Source organism: Diceros bicornis, chromosome 8, assembly GCF_020826845.1.
Source record: "Diceros bicornis minor isolate mBicDic1 chromosome 8, mDicBic1.mat.cur, whole genome shotgun sequence".
NCBI lineage: Eukaryota > Metazoa > Chordata > Mammalia > Perissodactyla > Rhinocerotidae > Diceros > Diceros bicornis.
In genome coordinates this window covers 19,835,023-19,854,022 of record NC_080747.1, presented here as the reverse complement: position 1 = coordinate 19,854,022, position 19,000 = coordinate 19,835,023, and the positions used below count along the sequence as shown (strand labels likewise).

Sequence of the window (19,000 nt, the reverse complement as noted above, 5' to 3'; positions counted from 1 at the left end):
AGTGAAATCTGGATTTTAGTTCTGACTTTGACACTAACTTGCTGCATGAACGTGGGCATGACCTAGGGGCTCAGGTTTTCTTGTATGTAAAATGTTGCAGAAAATCAGCTGGAAATTCTTTTCCAGGTTTACAATTCAGCGATTATGCATCATGATCTCTGACTAAAGTCAGTATACATACTGTTAATGTACATTTAGGGTAGAAAGTAGCAGTGAATATTTTACGTGAAAATATTCACTTTTCTTCGCACTGACTTTGGAATGTGGATTTGCTTCAAAAATAAAAACCCTCTTTATCAGTTGCAATATTAAAGTTGTATTTAACCTTAGCGATTGCAGTTCTGAGGACTTGATAAGAACCTGAATATGGTCTTCCAGGGTAGCCAAACAGCCATTTCATGAACTACACAGATGACCCAGCTTGGGCTGGTCCACAGATCTTTTTCTTGTGCATTTCTTCTGGGAATGATTGCAACTGAGCAAGCAAATAGGTTCCGGTTGGAGAGATCCACAAAAATCATGTCATCTTACCCCATCACTTTGCTATGGCTTTAAGGACAGCCCTAATGGCTGTGTGACTTCTTAATCTCCCTCAGGCTTAGTGTCCACATCTATAAAATAACACCTACCTTGCAGGGTTCCTGTAACAATGAGGACAGAGCTCGGGTTAACACTGTGAAAGCCCATAATAGGCACACAGAAAAAAAAAAGCTTATTATGCCCTTACTGTCAATTTTCTTTATTCCAATAAAAATTACACCAATGTTGACTGCATGTTGCCCGTGGTGGGTAAAATAAGGCCAAAATGGATTATGGCAAGTCTTGAGATTTTTCTCACCTTAGTTTCTTAACTGCAATTGAGAGCATCTGGTCAGTGGCTGCAAGTTCTAGATCTGGAGTTATAAAATAGTTGGGTTCCAATCCTGGCACTCTGTCCCTTATCAGTTGTGTGATCTTGATTAGTTTCTAAACCTCTCCGGGTCTCAGAGTCCCCTAAAGCCAGGGTAATACAGACAGATAGGACTACACTTCCCCGCCTCTCAATTTCCTAAAACAGAGGTGCGCGAAGGCTCACGCCACCGAGCAGCTCCTCAGACGGCGGAAAGCACCCGAAGGAGGGCGGGCCAAAGAAGCCACAGGCGAGGCGGGAGTTCCCGCCTCCTATGCGTGCGCGCGCTACGCGCGCACGCAGAGCACGCTCCGGAAGCGCGCGCGCGCAGGCCCAGCCCTCGTCGCCGCCGCCATTTTAGCTCCTGGTTCCGGCCGCACGGTGTAAGCTGTTGTAGCGGGAGGGGTGGGGGGGGTCCTCCGGAGTTAAGTAGCTGCCCTCGACTGCGCCCATCCAGCCGCCAGCTTCTCTTTTTGTCTTTCTTCTCGACCGTCCGCTCGAAGAGTCCGAAGATGTCCAAGCGGCACCGGTTGGACCTGGGGGAGGATTACCCCTCCGGCAAGAAGCGTGCGGGGACCGATGGGTAAGCCAGGCCGGGGGCGCGAGGCAGCGGCTCGGGCTTTGTTGGGGTCCCGGCAGGGAGCGGGCCAGGACCGGCCGGGCCGAGCGGGCCCCGGAGCCCGACCCTTTGTTCCCTCTGGGCTCGGCTCAAGGCGGCGGGTCGGGGACAGCGGCGCCACTCCCGACGTTCGCCCGGCAAGGGCGCGGGATGTGTGGCGCGGCCGCCGCCCGGCCCAGTCGGGAGCGGGTGAGGCCTGCTGTGGCCACGAGGACGCCTCCTCCCCGGGCCGAACCAAGCGGCAGTCGCTTCGAGGGGAGCGGGCGGGAGGGAACCGCGGACCGCGTGGCCTGGCTTCCCGGGTAAGGCTTGGGGCCGGCGAGCAGGGTGGGGGAGGGCGCGGCGGGAGTATTCACTTCCAAGGACACCAGGTGCTCCTCAGGCAGAGGGGCCGGGGAGAGGGCCTCGACGGGCGGCTGGGGGGCCAGCAAGGGAAAGACGGGGGCGGAAAGTGAGAGAAGCGCTTGGATTCTCGTGAAGGCTGGGATGGGGGTGGCGGGAGTTGAGTGAGGCGTGCAGACCAGGAGTTCTCGGGGGAAGGGAGAGTCGAGGGCCTGCCGGGAGAAAGGAAAACGTGGAGTATACCTGATGGGCTGGAAGGCTGCTGGTTTGGAGCCTCTGAGTTTATAGTTTGGCGGGAGACCGCGTGCCTCGGTCCATTCAAACACTTCAAAGAAGATACTAGGCAAACTTCCGCTCTCTGCCTATGCTCCCGCCATCTCCTTTATTTCCTGCTTTGGCTAAAACAGTGGTTTCGGAGGATCTCTGGGATAAGCGTTAGAAGGCATTCATTTTTTCCAATAAGTTCTTGTTTTCTAACCCCCCACCCCCACCCACGTTCATAACCATCTTTTGAAACCCGATGCTTTTCTAAAATGTTTCTGGTATTTATGGAAAAATAGCGCCCTTGGGGAGGTTGTGAGTTGAAATACTCAGACTCGTAGTGTTTCAGATTCCTTTCCTTGAGCGTTTCCTTAAACGTACAGGGGAATTTAACAATTGACTTGAGCAGTTGCATCAGAATCTTGTCTTCTCCGGTATATGTGTTCATTCCTGAAATAACAGAGATTTATTTGGATAACTCAGGCAAAAATAGAAAAGTCTGAACATCCAAATACTTAGCATAATTTTATCATTTTATTGTGTGTGTACGTGTACAGAATCACTGTGTTAGGTCGTCTGTGTAACTTTTATATGAGTTTTTGTTCACCCAAAGTCCTTCATTTGGGTTGATTTCCAGGTATTTGTTTAATGTCGAGAGTATAAGCTGAGATAGAGTGTACTTTTTGATACCTTCCTATGTGTTGAATATGGAGAGCAACAGTATGTAACATTTTAGCCTTGTAAGGTTTTTAGTTTTCAATGTTAGACATTAGTTTTCTCTCTCTTAGGCTGTCTCCTCTCCCACTCCAATACTTTAGCTCATTTGAGCTACACTCACAGACTCATTAGAGCTGGAAATGACTTAGAAATGGAGACTCAGAGTTGTTAAGGTGGCTTGTGCAAATTTACGTGGTTTACAGCTGGATCTAGAACCTTGATCTTTTCATATTCACTCTTAGCCTCTTGCTTTTTCCATTACAGCACACAGTCTATGACTGTAGTTAAGAGTCATTACAGCCGATTTTAATGACATTTAGAATGGGTTGTTAAAGTAGGGAACACTTGGTTCTTGGTTTCTGTGAAGCAAAAATAAATTGCTTGTCTGCTGGCTAAGATGCAACTGATAGCTCTCACAACAGTTAAGATTGGAACAAAACATGCTGGGAAGGAATGAATTCACTAACTCATAAATGTGTGTATGTGCACCACTTAAACGCTTTTTTGGGATTGGTGGTCCCATATGTATGTGGGCTTGCTCGCTTTCTCTTGCAAAACAGATATCCTAAGTAAAAATGTGGACTTTTTAGACCTTATGATTCTCTTGGATATTATGTGGCATCTACCTGTAGGTGAAGGAGAGTTCATCTTTGGAATAAAGTCCGAGTTCTGAGGTTCTGGAGGGAAGTTTGTATACTCAGTTCTATGTCACTTGAATGTCATTTCTCATAGAACTAATTTTCTTTAGCACTGGGCTTACAATGTTTATTAGTGTTCAGGTCTTTTTTTCTTTAATATTTGATAATTTAAGAAGTCGCTTTCGCTGACTGCCATGCAATCTTGCAAGTTTTGTTTTTGTTTGTTTTTTAAGTCCTGGTAGTTAGCAGGTGGTTTTTACTGAGAGGGTAGGCTTGTTGGTCTTGTGAACTCCACTGCCAAACACTGCTGTCCCATTTCCCCAATACTGAGAGGGGAAGGTAATTCCTTGGGAGATTTCACTCATATTCAAGCTCCCAAACTATATATGGCTTTATTTATTCCTGATATATTTTAATTTTGGGGTCAGGTAGAGAAGTTAAAGGTTTCTGTTATATAGTGACCTTATTCCTTTTTCTATCATCCCACAAAATTTTCCATATAAAATTATTACCAAAAGACAACTTACTAGTGAAGTATGGAAAAAACTTTGAAAATATACTGTGCTCCTGAAACTATTCTAGGTGCCTTATGTGTATAAGCACATTTTCACTACATTCTTGTGATGTAGGTAGGTGATGTTAAGTAACTTGACCCAGGGAACGCAAGAAATGTCCATACGCAAAGATATAAAGGAAAAGGCAAAAAATTTCTTGAAGTCTTTGTGCTTATGCTTAGTCCCTTGAGGAACATTTTTTTAGATCTCTGCATTTTATTCACAAATGTGAACTATCATAATATCAATGGGTTATTTCAATATGTGTTGTTTTGTGCTTTGATTTTTATTCACTCAGAAATATGTTATCACCTGTAGAATAGATATACATTACCGTTTTCATTGGCTGCATAGTATTGCACTTGTAAAGGAGTATCATAACTTATTGAACCAATTTTCTGTTCATTGATGTTTAGGTAGTTCCCAGTGTTTGTTATTTTGTAGGTGAAAAGTATGATGAACATCTTTCTATGTACATATTTGCACACTTAAGAGAAGTACCTGGAAGTGAGATTGCCAGGTAAAAAGCAATGCTTATTTAAAATATTCTGATTTTGGTGACCAGTTTACATCTTCATTAGCAGTACTTTAGTTCCTATTATTCCATGTAGAATTTTAACATGGGGTTTTAAATTAAAAAAAAGAAACTAATGATAAGCAATATTTGTTGGGCATTAACTATGTTTCAGGCACTACATTAAGCACTTTACATATTACTCATTTAATCCTTGCAGTACCCCACAAGACGTATGAATAGCCACATTTTATAGATGAGGAAGGAAATAACTCTGGCTATAGTTATCTTAAGTGCTGAGCCAGGATTGAGCTGAGACAGAGTACAGAACCATGTGCTCAACAACTGTGTCATCTTGTGTCTCTCTGCCAGTGTTGTGGCCAAGTGATTATAAAGCACTGCTTTGGTGATGAGTTTTTTTTAAGCATTATACCTCAATTAGTAAATCTTTCTAACAAAACTTCTTTCAGTAAAAGTACCTGTTTAAAAAAAGAAAACATGAATATTTACAATAGTCTATACATATTTTTGAAGCTTTGGGTTTGAGCCCCCCCTTAACTGACCTTTAATTTTTAATCCTCTCCTCCCCCATTGAAGATAGTTTGAGTCATAGGCAACATTTCGAGGTGATTGAATTTGCCTCCTGCATCCTTCCTGTTTTCTCATTTTAATCTAAGAGACTATTTCATTAATACTCTTCACTTTGCAGATTAGCAAATTGAGGCTTATGCCTTGCCAATGGTTACACAACTGTGATACTAATGCTCCTTTTACTCTTATATCACAGTTACCCCCCTTTCTTGGTCAGCAGCTAATCTTTGTCCTCAGAATGTATTTTATGCTTCCTATGCTGTAATTATTTTTGGTAATGAAGTGCATCCTTGAAAAACATCTTTGTTAGTATTACTGTAACAAAGCAAAGTGGTATATGATTTACTTTGTTCATCATTCTCCATCCTCGATGTATTGTAACTCTGTAACTCTTGAAACGTTAGGTCCATATGTTAAGTACCTGGTACTGCTCTGGAAGTATAGGAGAAGTTCATTAAACTTTTTTTTTTTGCCCCCACCCCCACCCTCCTGCCACAGTAGAGTGAGAACTAGAAGTGTGAATCCTTTTTATTTAGACCAGAAGTTTTTAAAGGGTTCCTTTATGTTCCATGATCTTTAAGATGTTTAGTCTTGGAACCATTTGTGGCTACAGTACTTCTCACTTTGCTGGGCGCATTGCTATGTACCCTGTTATAAACTGTTCCTAAATCACATTTTGGGGCAGTATACATTTTTAATTAATGAGCACCTTCAACCAGAGGCAGAATGAGAGAAGCGAAGAAAGGATGGTTGATGGCATTATTTCAGAGATAGACCAGGAAGCTCGAGTCTTGAATTGTGAAACTTAATCTTGTATGTATATTGGGTTATCCTTTGGGTTCTTTTTCCCTTTGATTTCCTTTTTCTTTATCCAGGTGGGATGAGAGGCTTCAGTCCCAGCTTGTATGTCCTGTGATTCTGTAGAAGTTGAGCCTTGGGATGGGAGAAGGGAGAATCACTTTTCATGTATTTCATATATACGTATATGAAAAGGGATTATATATTTGTGAAAAGTGTATATGTATCATAAGGCTTTTCTGTCTTTAAGTAAATTCCTATGGAATAGAATTATGTGTTTCAGGAAGGACAAGATCAAATTTCTGTAATTGGGGAACTGTTCCTAACTCGTGCTGGAGTTGAGCCTTTTAGTTGTATTCTACCAAGAGGAGTTACTCTTGCCCAGCTGATGTGCTGTTATAGAGAATGACTGGTCTTTCCTACTCTGCTACTGATAACGGGGGGCATGGGAAATTTGTATCTCTTATGTGTATTATGGATGAGGAACAATAACATGTTTAGTGGCTTGTGTCATAGCTCCATGTTGCCTCACTATTTCAAGTCTGGATCCAAACACCTTGTGGCAAGTTTGCTGTATGACTTGGTCTGAAGTAAACTGGATTAGTAGAATGAATAAGCATAGATTATTTTAAAATTGTTATTGAATTAGAGATCATCTCTAATAACTAGAAGTAGATAATAGAATTGACTAAGTTTAATATGGTGGCCATCTGCATAATTTTAAGATTTTAAATAACTGAATAGTGTTCAGTGACACTTGTTTTTAATTGCCTGTATTTCACTTTATGATTGACCAAAGTGTACATAGGTTTATGACGTACGTCCAGTGTTTACTATTGCTATTAAAGCTATTGTGCAAGAGTAAACAATGAAAACAAAAGAATAAAAAGTTTTAATTATAGTTTTTCTCATTCTAGAGCAATATATGCTAATTGAACAAAATTGGGAAAGTGTTGGAAAATGTAACTTAAAACAACTTCGCCTAAAATCCTTTAACTCGTATTTATATTTGTATTGCTATAACTAATGTGAGGTACAATTGTCTTTGTGTCCAGTAGCAGTGTTCTTGCTAAATTTTGTATATACTTTCAGTGCAAAAAATACCTTTCATGTAACTTGAAGGAGAATCTGGGAAAGATTGTGATGCCATCCTCTTTTTGCCTGATTTGGCCCTACCTTTTCCCCACCCTGCACTCAGTCTTTCAGTTCTACTAAGTAGGAAGGGATTTTACCTGCAGAAGACTGAGTTCTTGTGTTATGTTAGCTGATGGCTAAAGGTTGTGAGGAGAAACTGTCCCTTAACAGAATTTGAGGCATCATCAAGGAAGGGAAAGATGTTTGTGGGTGAAGCATGGCAAATCCTTGATTTTAAGTTCTTTTTCATTATTTCTCATACTTATGTAATTCATCAAGTTTTATTTCAGTTTATTCATTTGGTTCTTGGACGTTTATTTTCTTTGTGACTATAATGCTACCATGAACATATTGCTTAAAGTTCAGAATCTGAATTCTAAATTTTTATTTTTAGGAAGGATCGAGACCGTGACCGGGATCGTGAAGATCGGTCTAAAGATCGAGACCGAGAACGTGATAGAGGAGATAGAGAGCGGGAGAGGGAGAAAGAAAAGGAGAAGGAATTGCGAGCTTCGACAAATGCTATGCTTATCAGTGCTGGATTACCACCTTTAAAAGCTTCTCATTCAGCTCACTCAACCCACTCGACACATTCAACACATTCGACACATTCTGCCCATTCAACACACACTGGACATGCAGGACACACATCACTTCCACAGTGCATTAATCCATTTACCAACTTACCCCATACTCCTCGATACTATGATATTCTGAAGAAACGGCTTCAGCTCCCTGTTTGGGAATACAAGGATAGGTTTACAGATATTCTGGTTAGACATCAGTCCTTTGTACTGGTTGGTGAGACTGGGTCTGGTAAAACAACGCAGGTGAGTTAATGTTACCATGATATATATTTTATTAATGTTTAAGTTTACTGTGTTGCTTAATTTGATCCTGGTGATAATTCCCATTGTTTGTCTGTCGGGTAGAACATCTGAAAGAATAGCTGCTTTGATGTTTGGTACTCTTAAGTGACTTAGAGAGAGGGAATCCTGTAGGGAGTCCATATCTTCCTGAGTCTGTAGGGGAAAATAGTGCTGTTTTTTCCAGTTTTGTTAGTTAAGTATGGCAGAGTGATGTTCTCCCACTCACTTTCACTCTGGGTTAGTACAGATTTGGGGGTACAAGATTTGTTTTCCAGTGCTTGGGTGGAGAGATGTGAGCCATTGGAGTGGTTTTGTCATTCTTGTTTGTTTCTTTGTTTCAGTTTTTATGATTTTGTTATAATTGTTTTGAAACATGAATATTGTCTATTCTTTAAAAAAAATGGAAGAGTTAAAAGGCATATAGTAAAGTGTCTTTACCCCTGACCTCCATCCATCTGGTTACCTCCTACACACACACACACACAGAACTAAACGTTAGGGTCTCATTAGTAATATAGCTAGGATTTTTTTCAAGCATGGATGAGCCATTATTTCCTGGCCCCATGTTATAGACATCTAGGCTGCTTCTAATGGTTGTTTTGCATAGGCAAGTGTATATGTAGGATAAATTCCCAGAAGTGGATATTGCTGGGTCAGAGGATTGTTTGTAATTGTGATACACACAGCAAATAGCCTTCCGTAGGGAACATAATCAGTTTACCCTTCGATGAGCACATATGAGAACATATGTGGGAAACCATTAGAATGTACTGCTGAACTTAAATTTTTATAAATCTGACGGGGAAAAGTAGTATTTCAGTGTAGTTTTTAGTTTGCATTTTCTTGCTGTGAGGTTAACCATATTTTCATATGCTTGAGCCTGACCTATCAGTTAAACATTTCATAGAGATTACAAAAGTAGCTGTCCCTGGCCATTGTAGAAAATTTAGAAAATTCAGGAGTGTGTCGAAGTGAATTTAATGATTGCTTATCTTACTGTGCAGAAATATTATGTTGTATTTCCTATGGGCCTATTTTCCATGTTTATGCGTCTATGATACATGTTTATAATTGAGCAAACTGAGTATACAAGTTATCCTTTTTTTAAGTTACACACCTTTTTTTTTGTTACATATACCACAAATCTATACATTTGAGTATTTCATGGAGACATTTTGAAGGCTACAGTAGCAGCCAAAATGATAAGCTTTATTAGAGACTGAGCGCTAGTGAGTACAACTTTTAGTGAGGGAAAATGTAGTGTTAATGTAGGAAATTAAACTTGGTTTATTTTTATCATCTTATGGAAATTTAAAGAATTAAATACATGAAAAGCTATAACTAAATTTCTCAATATCATAGTATTTTTAATATTTCAAATGGTTTATCCAGTTTGCATAATATTAATAGCGCCTATTTAATTAGCAATTGGAAAAAGCCAGGCACTGTGTACTTTGTACGTATTATCTCATTGAAGTTTTTTAACAACCTTGCAAGGAAGTTGCTAATCACCATTTTACTGATGAGCAAAATGAGGCTTAGATTTAATGAGAATCTCAGAGAGGTTTAGTAGGTTGCCCTAGGTTACATAGTTATGGATTTAGGTGGGCTCAGTATTTAAAACTTTGTTCTTTTGTTTCATAGCCAAAGTTAGATTTATTTCATACTGCTATTCTGTGGTCTTATATGCTTAACCTTATTTCAGAGATGAGTTTATTTAGTAGCAGTTAGTGTAGAAGAAGGTCAGGTCAACTCAAATCAAGAGGCTTGTGATTATTTGGATTAATATTTGGCCCCTTTTTTTGGATACGTAAAATACTTGGATACGTAGGATTGCTGGGCATTTGGGGGATTTAAAGGGAAATTGAACAGTTTAAATAGTGAATTTCACTCAAATGCTTTTTGGCATACTCTTGCTAAACTTTGACTCAAAACTATTAAGAGTAGTCAGCCATATTTTTGGTTATCTTTTTGTGCCTATCAGAAAATGAAATCCTCCAAATAAAATCTGAAGTAATGACTTTAACTTTTGACTGAGACTCAGTAAATAGATTTCACATTGCAGCTTGGTATGCACATACTTACATGCATATATAAGAAACTGAAACTAGTTCAGCCAAAGGGGACAGCATGAGCAAGGGCACAAGTTTCAGAGAAAGGAAATCATTGTATGCCCTGACAGAGTACAGGGTATGTATGAAGAGGGAGGTAGGGCGAGTGAGACTGGAACAGTAGGCTGGGCCTTGCTACAGATCGGGGACCCTTCCTAGCTTTTTAATTGGAAGGGAGTGACAAGGATTTTTTACAGAAATGTCGTGTTTAGCGATAATATTGATGATAGACTATGTAGGAGGTCATAACAAAAGTTTTGACTCTGTATAGGGTGGTAAAATGGAGGATAAAGGATAGATTGGAGTTAGAATGTTATTATCGTTGAGTGGGGTACATGGGAAGAATTAAGGATTTCAAGGAAGGTGAGAAATGGTTTTGGTTTTGAACTTGTTTCATTTGGGATACCAATAAAGTATTCATTCTTCGGGTAGAAATGACCATAGGTTGGGGATGGGAACTAGAGTTAGGATTGACATTGATATGTTGTAGGTAGTATTAGAAGTCAGGAGAATAAATAAGATCACTCAGGATAATGTAATGAAACAAGGCTAGAGGGCTTAGGATCAGTTTTTAGGAAGATGGCCTCAAATGGAGGAAGGGTAGAAGCTGAAAGGAAAGAATAGCTTTAGAAGAACTTATCCCTAGCTTGAACAAGCCAGGAGTCTGCATATTTCAGTACCTGTTTCTCTTCTTAATGCTATTCTTAGAAATATGAAAAGATGCATCCGCTGAGCCATTCTCCAAATATTGTCTGGGAACCCTTTGAAAATCCCTGAAACCCTTTTAAAGGTCCTGGAGTTTTCTTCATATACTTCAAACGAAACAAAAAGATTGCAACACATTCAAAATAGAAGCAGATAAGAGAATCCAACTGTCTTCTATTAAGCTAGATGTTAGAGATATGCAAAAATGTAAAACTACTTTTCTTTCTAAAAATGTTTTGGTTGGAAGTTGTAGTTCTTTCTCATAGAAAATGTTTATATTAACGTAGAATGGGTGTTTATTGTTAGGAATTAATATTTTAAGAATTTTTTGGTTTTAATTTCCTAATGTAGTAAATCTATTAGTTGTTTGGCATCCTTGGTTGTTTTGAGAGTGTAAACAGGTGCTGAGATCAAAAGTTCAAAAACTGCTGAATTAGCCAAAATTGTTTATGTCTTATTTTTAAAGTGAGAGTAAGCTATCCATTTCACTGGAGTACATTAAAAAATCTGTGAATATTCTGCCTTGAGAATTCTGAATTAACTTTAAATAGCTTTAATTGACCAGTGAATGTTTTGAATTTCATTTTGCTTGGTCTTTAAAGTGCATTTTGCCTTTGTAAGAGGCTTGCTGAAATGCAGATATACCTAAAGCTGTGCTGCAAAACCACTTCAACTTTGTCTGTGGGTCTATAGACCCAAGGAGATCCTGCTATTTTAGTTTAGTGTTTTTGTTCCTTTTGAATCCTGTAAAGATAGGCATTGTTACATTCCTAGAGAAGCAGCATAATCACCCTGCTCCCCTTTCAGCTATTTGTCAATGACAGCGGTTATCCCAAGATTGCAGAAGTAACCTAAGTAAAATGTAGTAATAGTGTGCAGTAACCAGTATTCTTCAACAGCTATTATCGTACAAATCCTGTACAAACAAAAACAAAACACATTTTCTGTAGCATTAGAGTCATAGGCTTGTGGAGGCTTTGGTGGAGACCCATCATACCTTGTAGCAGTGGATTCCCATTTAATGTAGTGAGCACTTAGATTTTTTCCCATGGTTCTTTTCCAAGTAAGTGACTGGAGACGAACTAGGAAATTAGAGGCTGGATTAGCTTCTGTTGATAATGGAACAGGGAGGAATTGCACTGTCATCATAGCAACCAACCGACTTGTGCTTGTTGGTGTTTTTTCCGTCTTCCCACTTGACTGCCCTCCCTTCTTCAGGGAACTGCTGCTGCTTCTCTGGATCCTGTTGATTGTGAGATTGGCCATTACTAAAACTGACTTTTAAGATGGTACCTAAGGTGTTGCCCTTGTCCATACCTCTCCTGAGGGGAGAAGGGTAGTAGTTAGATTCTGCTGGCTTACAAACCAAATTTGAATTGAAACAAAAGATACAGTTTTAAAACTGCAAGGGGGTATGATTTCTACTTTTACCTGCATTTTGAGGTTGAATTGTATAGGGATTTAAATTACAGTTTCTTAGAATATATTTGAAAACTAACATGTTATAGAGTAGAATTTTTCATAAGTTGGATTTTTTTTACCCCTCTGCATAGAGAAATGCTTATTGATGGAATGGTTCACACTGTAGAGCATATTCGGCAAAGACTCAGTGGACCTAGCCCATTCAGGAGTACAATTATGTCATATCAATGTTATATATTACCCTTCTTTGACTTGGGAAGCTCATGCTATTGTAAGTTTGAGTCAAATAATAATTTGTGGTGTACCTAATTGAATTGTTTTAAGTGATTGGAATGAGATAAAAACACTTTATGTTAAATATACCTGATATGCAGGCAGAGTAGAATTAATTTAAATGTGAAATTATTTGATAGATTCCACAATGGTGTGTGGAGTACATGCGATCATTACCAGGACCCAAGAGAGGAGTTGCCTGTACCCAACCCAGGAGAGTGGCTGCAATGAGTGTGGCTCAGAGAGTTGCTGATGAAATGGATGTGATGTTGGGCCAGGAAGTTGGGTACTCCATTCGATTTGAAGACTGCAGTAGTGCAAAAACCATTCTTAAGTAAGTACTATCTTTAAAAATGGACACTTTCTTTGCTTTTAGTTTTCTGTGACTGGAATAGGGGACTTTGCTAATGGAGCCTCGAGTCAACCAAACTTAGAGTAGTCTTGAGTAGACCTTAGACTTAGTAGGTGACATTTTATGTGGATTCTTTTTCTTGGTAGTGATACGTATAGCTTATTCAGTAGAAACTGAAGGTAAAGGTCAGATTTTAGTTACTTGGTGCTTATCTTAGGTGAAATGTTGTATCATTTAAGTGTGATAGAAAAGTAAAGCGATAAAGCTTAGTAAAAGACAGTTACTTTTAGAAGAGAATAATGTGTGGGATGGCACCTTGTTTATTTGGGGGAAAGAGCTTTTAATGTTAATTATACAGCTATTACCATGCATATGTTATGAGCTAAAAGGAGGACTCTTCTGTAATATACCCTTGGAGTCTCCTCAGAGTCCTTGTTGCTCTTCATTATAGTTGTGGTGCACCTGATTGATTTCTATATTGAGCTGCTTTCTGACATTTTGTTTAACTTTCCTAATTTTTTAATCTTCATCTTATCCTTGCATTCTGCGTAAGTAGTTCTATCTATATATGTTACCTGGTGGTAATTCTTTTGAAAATCATCCCCTTTTGTTGCTTCTGTTTATTCTGTATATGTGTGACATTTAAATCATTTTAAAAAAATGTTTTCTTTGTCATGATACAACCTTCTCCCTGAGTTTTAAAAATTTTAAAAGACAATTTTGGAACAAAACATTACATGGGCAGTGACATGAGTCTTTGGTGGCAGAGATAGATATATACAGTGTTATGTGAGAAAACGATGTATTTTATAGAAATTTTCAAATGTATGCAGAAGTGGAATAGTATAATGAACTCCCAGGTGTTTACGCATCTTCACCCATAGCCAATCTTGTTTCGTCTATATCCCAACCTTTTCCTTGTCCTATATTATTTGAAGCAAATCCTAGACATAAATTTCATCTGTAAATATTTCAGTGTATCTCTCTCAAAGATAAGATTTGTTAAAATATAACTATGATATCACAACTAAAAAAAATTTCCTTAAAGTATCCAGTCACTCTACAAGTTTCATGTCAGTTTTTTCTAGTTTTTTGATAAATATTTTATTAGAACTTTAGATGAATGAATTCAGTATCATTTTTAATAGCAGTGGGACTTAAGTATTTACTTCAGACAGCTTGTCTTTATGACTTCGTAAGACATGATTTTGGCTTAAATTTTAGTTTTCATTGAATAAATCCTTTTAGTGATAATCACTTTATTGATCACTTGTAATTATGTTGTAATTGACAAAACAATTACATAAGCAAAATCGTAACTTGCCATTTTATACTACTTTAAAATGCAGATAATATCAAGGACTTGAGGATTTAATGAAGGGCAAATTTTACTCATTTAGGAGGAATAATATTCTGACATTTGATTCACTACACGTTAAATTTTTCTTGGTAAGCTACAGTTGATCAGAGAGAACAGTATTTGGAAATTGGGAGATGAGCAAGTTGTATGCACTTAGGGCAGGTGTGTGTGTGTATGTAGTAGGAAGTGATAGGCTTTCAAAAGATGTATGTTTCTGAAAGATTTTGGTTCAATTAATAGGGAGTGACAACATAAATAGATTTAATAGCTCAAAGTGAAAGTGTTTTTGGCATTGCCGTGTTTTCTTGTGGAATAGTTTGCAGAGGCTGTAACAACTTTTTAAAAAAATCTTACTCTGGACAGGGTAAGCTTGTTGAGATTTCTTCTAGAATCTTTTGAAGAGCTAGAAGCCAACCTAGTGTTATATTTAAGTGATATTAAATCCTATTTTATAGTACGGGACTAGTGGTAGTTTTGACTAATGGGAATGCTTTATTAAATGCAGTGTTTTATGAATCCCTAAATACATTTTGTGTAGTGATCTATCAACTGATTTCTTGAGAACCCAGATGTTAAAAAGAGCTAAAGTCTTAACTTAATGAGGATCAGTTACATAGTTAATTGAGTAGGAAGAGTGAAATACATCAGATAACTCTCAGTAGTCTCCATTAGCTACTTTCATATATAGAAATAAAATGACTATGTATCCATTGTGTAACCAGAAGAAACCTTTAATTTTCACCATAGAAGAAAGGTAAAGAAGACTAACTTCTGCAGATTCTGCTTGAGGGACTCAGAATTGAACCATATTGATACTTCCTGATTGAATGTTAGCTCTAAACAGATACTTGTTTACTAGTTCAATAAGTTTGAGAGTACTTTAGCTAAATTAGTGTATCTTTAAATCGTCTCTATACAGATTAAGCGTTCAAATATAGTTTCTTTAGTGTTTGGGACATGTGCATAAATTCTAGGTTCTAGGTTTAATATTATGCTATTTTCAGAGGGTTGGATCTAGCATAAATTAGTGCACACTCTGTTAGACTAGCCTTAAATAGCTATCCTGTCCTAGTAGGCAAGTTAGTTTTCAAAACTACCACTGGTTTTTATATTTCATTTATTGTGTCTTTGCCTGCCCCCATCTTGTCTTTCCTGAAGTAGTCCCTTTGCAATATATTTGTTCCTTTTGCCATCTTGGAGTGAGAGTTAGGAAGAAACAAAGAACCAATGAGGTAGGTAGCTAAAGAGCAGACCAGTCAGTGAGCGATATGTTGCCAAATTTATGACTAGTCAGTGAAAAATATCTTAATTCATTTTAATGTAAGAAAGAAGAGGTTGATATACTTTTGCAGTGGATTTTAAGAAAAATTTTGTAGTTGGAGTTATAACATTTTAAGAAATCCATTTTTTTGAGGAAGCTGATAATTTTTTAGGGAATAAAACAGTTTGATAGTCTTGAACCTTTGGGAAAACATCATTATATTTGAAGTTGTTAATTTGGTAGCCAGTTTCACTATTATTTTAGGTGATAAGGTTTCTTTTGGTTTTTTTCCCCCAAAGCTGCAAAATTACTGAGATATTTTGATTTTGAGAGAATCCAGTAATTTACACAAGTAATGCTTAGTCATTCCGTCAGCTAATAATTGAGTCCTTTCTATGTATTGGGCAGTGCTAGGTATAGTAATAAAAAGTAAATCTGGTCCCTGTCCCCATAAAGCAAATAAAAATGTAAATATAAAATTTCAAATTGTGATTAGGCTTCTGAAAGAGAATATTAGGGTTTATGTGAAAGCCTGATTTGAGAACTCAATTTAGAATGGAAAAGAGAAGGTGAAATTTAAGTTAAGGCCTGAATTGAAAGTAGTGGTTTGCTAGAGTAGAGATTGGGGTACAGGGAACTTAGCTTTCTAGGCAGATAGAATAGCATTTTTTTCAGATTTCTTTTCTACAGGGAAAAATATTATCCTTGAGAAGGCACTATAGTCTGTATATTCTTTAAGTAGCCAACTGATTTGTGTAGGTCAGTGTTTCCATGCCACATCACTTTTAAGATGTTAACAGGACTGGTTTATGGCCAAAAGTATGGATGATCAAATATTGGTTGCTCTGTCTTGGCTAATTGGAGCATAAACTCTTTGGGGACAGAGTTTGTATCTGTAACTGTATACTTGCCTTGTGCTTGGAATCTTTTTAATATGAGGGAGGTGGAAGGGGCAACAGAGGAGTGTGAAATTTGTTGCTGCAATGTGGACTGTGGGTGAATCTTGAACATCATGAAAAGGAGGTAGATTTTTTTCAGGGGAAGACATTTTCCCTGATTTGTTAAAACTTCTCTTCGTGGAGAGAGTATAGTGATAGAGTGATTTGGTGTACGTAATTTGTCTTTTATTCTGAATCTTTCACTTTTGGGTATCAGATTCCTTTCACTTTTGGAATCTGTCAAAGCTGAGGACCCAATCTGAGGTAATGTTTATGAAGCGGAAAGGGTTGTAGCTCTTTCTTGGAGGACATATGTTTGTTAGTTCCATAAGACTGCACCATCCTGAGAGGTTTATCTTCTATATAACTTCAGGGCAATCTACTAGAAAATCAAGAACGATTAAAGACAGAGGATGTGGTTGAAATCTGTAATTGAGCAACAGGGAGAAATGAACAGTCTTGGGTTTCAAGGTGTGATAAGCCCCCTGTAAGGCTTGAGGGAGAGAAGTTTTGAACAAATCTGCCAAAGATGTACCACTCCACACGATATGGATCAGAAACTTGTAGAATTTTTTAATCTCCAAAAGGCAAGAAGATGAAAGAGAATCCAAAAATATTTAACAAATAAAAGAGCCCAGTACAAACACTGCTACAATAAGGAGCTGGCTGGTACGGAACTTTTAAAGTTGACACTGGGGAGAATTACCAAGTATTGCCATAGCAGATTCCTGTAGCAGATTCTTTGGGGCTCCTGAAAACAAGTTTGAAGCAACAACTGCACAAGGACTACTTGGAGATTCCAAAGTGGGTTTCCAACAAGGCAGCCTCGTTTTAAAATAAATGACTTGAGAAGAGAATCAAAAGGAACTGGGTCTAAGAGCACAGACTCTAGGATCACAGTGCCTGAGTTGTGTCCTAGCTCTGCCACTTAGTAGCGATGATCTTGGCTACATTAATTAACCTCCCTGCACTTATTGCTTTTTCAGAAGATGGATCTGATAATAACAGCTAACTCATAGGATTGCTCTGAGATCAAGTACATTAATTTGTATACAACCCTTAGAGTAATTCTTGGCACCCAGCAAGTGCTAAGTCAGCACTACTACTCTTGCAGTTGCTGATAGTGGTGGTAGTTTGAGAAATTATTGGATCTTATTAACCAGTTAACCAATTAAAAAGGGACTTATAAAACCAATTTAATAAACTTCCTTCTAACACAACAGTTGAATTACAATTTGGGAGTTTTAACTTGAATTAAACCTTGACATTACTTGTCGCTGTGAAATGAATGAGTGAATCCAAATATTCATTTAGGGCTGGAGGTAAGATGTAGATAAAGGGTCTGGTACTTTAAAGATCATTAATTATACAAACATTAATTATAAACTATAATTTATTGGACATCTATTATGTGATAGGCTTTGTTCTAATTCAAGTGTAGCACTGAAGTTAGGAAGGTAGTTTTAGTGGACCTTTAGAAAGGAGTGGGAATAAAGAATAAATGTGGGTTATTTACCATTTAAGCAGTTCCTACCAGAGAGACTAAAAACTGATTAATCCTAGAATTAGAATTCTGTTGGCTTTTGTTAATTCATAGAAAGCTAACTTGATTTCTTAAAGGTCAACATATGTTATTACATTTGACCTTTGTGTGTATACTCAAGCATTTGCTTGGGATTGGTTGTAGAAGGCTCTCTTTGTTTACAATGCCAACATCTTACAAAATGTTAAATAGGACCTACATTTTCGTTCTAGCTTTCTCTGAATTCTGTTGAGGATGGTAAAGCATTTCCTTCAAAGCTTGTGAAAATTTTAGGAATGGGCACTATACCTTGAAAGAATGATTTAGTTGCATTTTTTTCCCCTGTTAATATTTTAGGCATTTCTTTTGCTTGATTACATATCTAACTCGGAAACACATACCAAATGTGTTTTAGCTGTTAGCCAGAATAAAACTGTATAGTTTGGCTGCTGATCTTAAGCATTTCAGCTAAGAAGTATGAAACTACACGTTACAAATGGGGCTTGATGTTTTCTTTTTGCTTTCTTTTTGTCCCTTTTACAATTTACTATACAGTGCCTTTCCATGTGACTGTTTACATCTGGTAGTTTGTTCTCATTGTACCTAATATGCTAGAGTGCTGTTCTGATTATAGTAAGATTAGTGTTGTTCATACTTTGTGATGTTTTTGCTAAGAATGTATCGTTGAACTTGAGTCTATATAAATCTTTGTTTATCCCTTTACCAATGAAAAGAACATTAAGTATATAAAGGAGCCGTGCTCTGAGTTGGTTGGGGAGGTAAGCTGTGACGCAATTAAGAAGGTAGGTTGTTTGAGTATCACATGAATTGTGTGGATGATTTCACAGAGGGAGAGATATTTCTTCTGAGCTGAGACGGATGGAGAGACTTAGGCAAATTAACTAGATAAATGAGCTAGGTTTTAAGTAGAGTAGAGAAAGTTCCCATGCTGCCTTGGTTCACAGCATGCTTAATGTCTCAGTAATTTTTTCAGGGCACCCTAGGCCTAAAGAAATAACTTGGAATTCCATTTATTTAGTAGTTCAGTCCTAACAACTTAATAAGTACTGTATAAATTGAGAAATAAAGTTCTAGCTGTTTTGGACAGGCATAGGAGACGTTCTTAAGTT

The 19,000-nt window shown here is 37.9% G+C and overlaps 1 protein-coding gene across 1 annotated transcript in view; it reads left to right on the top strand.

Moving 5' to 3' along the window:
- The first annotated feature begins 1,304 nt into the window (after window positions 1-1,304).
- The window catches only part of DHX15 (DEAH-box helicase 15), a 53,779-nt gene continuing 36,083 nt past the window's right edge, over window positions 1,305-19,000 (top strand). The window contains exons 1-3 of the mRNA XM_058546820.1: window positions 1,305-1,472; window positions 7,452-7,887; window positions 12,578-12,771. Of these exons, the coding sequence (XP_058402803.1) occupies window positions 1,402-1,472; window positions 7,452-7,887; window positions 12,578-12,771 (701 nt within the window). The 5' untranslated portion in view covers window positions 1,305-1,401. The remainder of the gene's footprint in view (window positions 1,473-7,451; window positions 7,888-12,577; window positions 12,772-19,000) is intronic.